Here is a 5,000-nt window from a genome sequence, read left to right on the forward strand (position 1 = left end):
AGTCAGACAACCAGGGAATAAAAGAACGAAGAGTGCACCCTCGCCGATCAAAAACACACTAATTCAGATATAACACATGCAGATTAGCGCTTTCCAACAAACACAAACACACACACACACACACATACACACACACACTACACACACACACACACACACACACACACACACACACACACACACACACACACACACACAAACACACAGACAAACACACAGGCAAACACACAGACAGACACACACACACACACCCACACACACACACACACACACACACACACACACACACACATGCACACACACACACATGCACACACCCAGGACCTCCATGCACGCACAAGCACACGAACACATTAACACTCCTACACAAATCAAACCACCTAGCTGTCCACCCATCCATCAACCCAACACCCACACACCCACACACTCACCAGGGACAACAAACTCCCAATTGATGACCACCAGATCATTGTCATCCAGTCCCCCCGCTGTGTCCGATACATTCCAACCATCGACACCAACCATCTCCAAGAACTCGTCCAAGTGTTCTGCCGGATACTGCGTCACGAGCGAGCCTACTGGGAAGGTCAGCTGACTCAGAGCGTCGCTCCCATCATCCACGACAACTGTTACGTCAGAAAATATGACCGCTGTCAGGACCAGGAGAGCAAGAGAGAGAGAGAGAGAGAGAGAGAGAGAGAGAGAGAGAGAGAGAGAGAGAGAGAGAGAGAGAGAGAGAGAGAGAGAGAGAATACGAATACGAATACGAAAGTTTATTCAGTTTTAGGCCAGAGCCCCTTCTGAAGGGTATGCGTCCATATACAACATAATCATAGTAAAATATTGTGTTTCATAAATGTCCCAAATTTGTATACATCAAACAGTAATACATGTGTACATAGATCATGTCACAGTGATTAATCTTTTCATTCCCTGATAAATATATTGTGCTAATTTGGATATTTGACTGACATTTCCAGTAGACATAAGCAAAGTATATCGGTACATACATGGATGATTATAATATTTTGGCTTTATCAATAATACTCTTAGGTCACGTAGTGCAGGACAGCAGAACATAAAGTGTATTTCATTTTCTTCAGCCAATTTACACAGACGACACAACAAATCTTCCTCACTCCGTACACTATACCTACACCTGTGTACAGCAAGATCCGATACACCGAACCTGAATTTAGTTAATGCACTTTTCACATAGCTGTTCATTTCCATATCTATATACGCTTCAGTACTGCTTGTGGTCTTAAACAATCTGTATGTAGAGAATCGATCACTGCTTTGCATATGGTCGTTCCAGTCTTGCCATCTGCAATCTATCAATCGCTGTCTGAAACATTTCAGAAAACCACCAATACTGTCCACCCCTTGGTTGTACCATACATCTGCAAACCCATGAGAGAACAAACACTTTCGAACATCCGTCGCCCATGTAATCTTGCCATTACAATCTAAATTATAGAGAACTTTGTATGCTTTACATGGAATCTTAGAATTTTCCATTCTTGTTAGTTTTAGCCAATATGTAATGCACTTTACATATGAGTTTAGATATATTGGGAATCTTCCCAATTCACCATACACAAGGTCGTTTGGTGTTCTCATGTCTACATGCAGGAATCGTTTCATGGCGAATAAGTGTAGTTTTTCTATTTCAGTACCTTTTTGGAAAGCCCAAATCTCAGCACCATATTGCACAATCGGTTGAACTTGAGAATCAAACAATTTTGTAAACAATTTGTAAGAACTACTCTCTAACTTGTGCAACACACGGAGTATACCAAACACTGCCCGTTTACCCCTACTCACCAAATCCTGACAGGAAACATTAAAACTAAGTCTCGTGGAAAAAAATATTCCTAAATACTTATAAGCGTTAACAACAACAACTTTATCTGCACCATAATTCCATTTTTCACAACTAGCTAAATATCCTCCTTTACGGAAAACAATAATATTAGTTTTGTTCATGTTAACTTTCAACTCCAATCGAGAAGCTGCATTGTACATATTATTCAGCTGTCTTTGCAGGCCAACAACAGTTGTGGAGAGCAATACAATGTCATCAGCAAAAAGCAATATGAAAAATTCAACAAAATCAAATGTCACACCATGTTTTCCATTTTCCATTACTTCCAAAGCTAATTCATTAATAAATAACGAAAACAACACAGGGCTACATACATCACCTTGTTTTACCCCATATGTACAATTGATTACATCAGTAAATTTAGCGCCACATCTTATTTTAGCTTTCACATCCAAATACATGCTTTTCACACAACGATGCAATTTTCCTCTAATACCGTTTTTCATAAGTACAGGCCACAGAAGTTTCCTAGAAATCGAATCGAATGCCTTCTCAAAGTCAACAAATGCGACATACAATTTTCTGTTATTAGTAAACTGTTTCTGAATGGCCGCCAGGAGTGTAAAGATATGGTCAACTGTTGAATGATCTTTTTTAAATCCAGCTTGATGTTCACCAGTAATATTATTAGTGCTAATCCATTCCTGCAATCTGTTATTAATTATGGAGCTATATAATTTACTGCTGACATCGCACAGTGATATTCCCCTGTAGTTATTGGTGTCATTTATCTGACCTTTCTTAAACAGAGGCAAGATTATTGATTCCTTCCAGTTGTCCGGGTAAAAACCACTATCAAACAAGACATTAAACAACCTTACTAAAAACACCACCACAGCCTCACCCGAATGCTTGAAAAACTCACCAATCAGCCCATCTGGACCAGCAGACTTTCCGTTCTTCAGCTTTCTAATTGCAAGAGTGACTTCTTCTTTCGAAATCGGTCTATCTAATACATGTTCAACAACATCATCATCATTTCCTTCATCATTAACATCAACATTTTCATCCACAGCCCCATCAACGACGTCCACTATAGCTACATGTGTGTCCTTCTCTAATACATTCTTAAAATGTTGGAACCAATCATCTAGAGTAATGTTATGACGCGGCTGCGTTTTCCTCCGTGAAAGTTTCTTCATAGTTTCCCAAAATAGTTTCTGCGATTTTACTGAGCTGCTCAAGTCTGCGAGTAGACCAGCGTTGTAGCTTTTCTTTTTCATAACAATCAGGTATTTATATTCACGCCTAGCAATGCAATATATATTTTTATCCAAAACATCTTTTGATTTTCTACATTTATGTAACATCTTACGGACATGACTTCTTGCTGTTTGGCATTCATGGTCAAACCATTCTCTCTGTATCGACTTACCACCTATTGACATTCTTTTTTTCATGCATTCACCTTGCTGTTTTATGACATCATTAAACTTGTTCAGTGCGGCGTTAACATCATTCTCAATTAAGGCAGCAGCATTGACAAGTTCGTACTGTACATCACCTGAGTTCATTAAAGAGGAGAAGGCAGCCGCACATTCAGTCTTCCAACAATATTTGACAACAAATTCGTCAACCTCACAACCAGCTTCATTCATAATGGCATTCGGCATACATCTTTTATCATGCAAAACCAACTCCACCGGCATATGGTCTGATTCAATACGCTCTAAAACATTCAACTTGCAATTATTCGCAGCTGATTCAAATAGATTTACAGACATCAAAAAGTAGTCATTCACACTGCTTCCACTATCAGAGATAAATGTGTATCGTCCACGAAGGTCACCTTGACACATTCCATTCAGAATACATAATCCGAAACCAGTACACATACAAAGCAATTTTTTCCCGTAATTGTTCAAGATTTTATCTTCGGAAGACCTTTTTGTCTCAAACCAATCAACTTTACTAACATGTACATATAAATCCTGTTCGTCAACGTAATCAGGTGTAATATCCGAGGTCCTAGAATTCAGGTCACCACATACGATTACATCTACATCATCCAAAGACAAAAGACTATCCGCCAAGCATGATTCTAAAATATTTATTCCATTTTCAAAATCAAAAGCAGTATAATACGGTGAATGTTCAGGTGGGATGTATGCACAGAGAAGCAAAATGTCCTTAGTGAACCTAAAGTACTCTTTATGCAGAACAAACGAAAGGAAGTAGTGACTATCACTTTCCAACTGTGTAACGTGGGGGATAATATTATTCCGTATTAGACATATCACCCCACCCGAACATCTTCCCTGCCGCGTCAATTTGACTGCTGGCTTGACGAAAACCGTATGGTCATTAAAAAGACATGACTCGAAAGTTAGAACAAACGTCTCTACCAGACAGACAATGTCATAAGAAGAGAGAAAATCGACAAACTCGGGATCGTCTAATTTTGACAAGATACCGCAAACATTCCAATGAAGAAAAGATAATGAATTACCAAATTGTTCAACGTCATCAGATCGATCAGTGCCATTTAAATTTGACGTATCCACCACCTCGTCATCACCGTCACCATTCTCACCACCATTCGTACCGCTCACCACTGCCAAGTGCCTCGTTTTCACTTTCTCCAAAACACATTCGCTGTCGTCCACATTGTTATCGCTAACACAGTCCGTTTTTCCACGTGCGCTCACCGCGTTGTCCAAAACTACAGGTAACACCGGTGTCTTTCGGATGTCCGCACTATTCCCACGTGCAAAATACTGCTTTGCCCCAGTCACAACAATTGGCAGGAACTTCCCTTACACGTTGTGAAACCGGTGTCACTTTTGTATGTGTTCCCTTTGCACTATGATTCCCCGGAAAAATCAAAAACTTACTATCTGAAGTTTTCCTTGGGGGCCGGCCGAAACCTTATTTCCGTTCATGCAGGCGATCGTCTTTATCAACCACACATTTTTTCCCATTGATGACTAGGTGGTCGTATATCATTGTCGCCTTCTTGCCATCTTTCTGAGCCGCCTTCAGATGTGGAGTGAGCTTCTTCCTGATGTCTCTCACACGTTGAGAGAAATCTTCACCAATAAAGATGTCGCTACCTTTGAGCTTTCTTTTTGCTTTCAGAATCAGCTCCTTGTCTTTGTAGAAGCAACATCTA

General features: G+C 40.0%; 1 protein-coding gene across 1 annotated transcript in view; it reads right to left on the reverse strand.

Annotated features, from left to right (window-relative positions):
• The window catches only part of LOC138979727 (uncharacterized), a 49,244-nt gene that overhangs the window by 1,866 nt on the left and 42,378 nt on the right, over positions 1-5,000 (reverse strand). The window contains exon 5 of the mRNA XM_070352469.1: positions 432-626. Coding sequence (XP_070208570.1) covers positions 432-626 — 195 coding nt within the window. The remainder of the gene's footprint in view (positions 1-431; positions 627-5,000) is intronic.

This window comes from Littorina saxatilis, linkage group LG11, assembly GCF_037325665.1.
Source record: "Littorina saxatilis isolate snail1 linkage group LG11, US_GU_Lsax_2.0, whole genome shotgun sequence".
Classification (NCBI taxonomy): Eukaryota; Metazoa; Mollusca; class Gastropoda; order Littorinimorpha; family Littorinidae; genus Littorina; species Littorina saxatilis.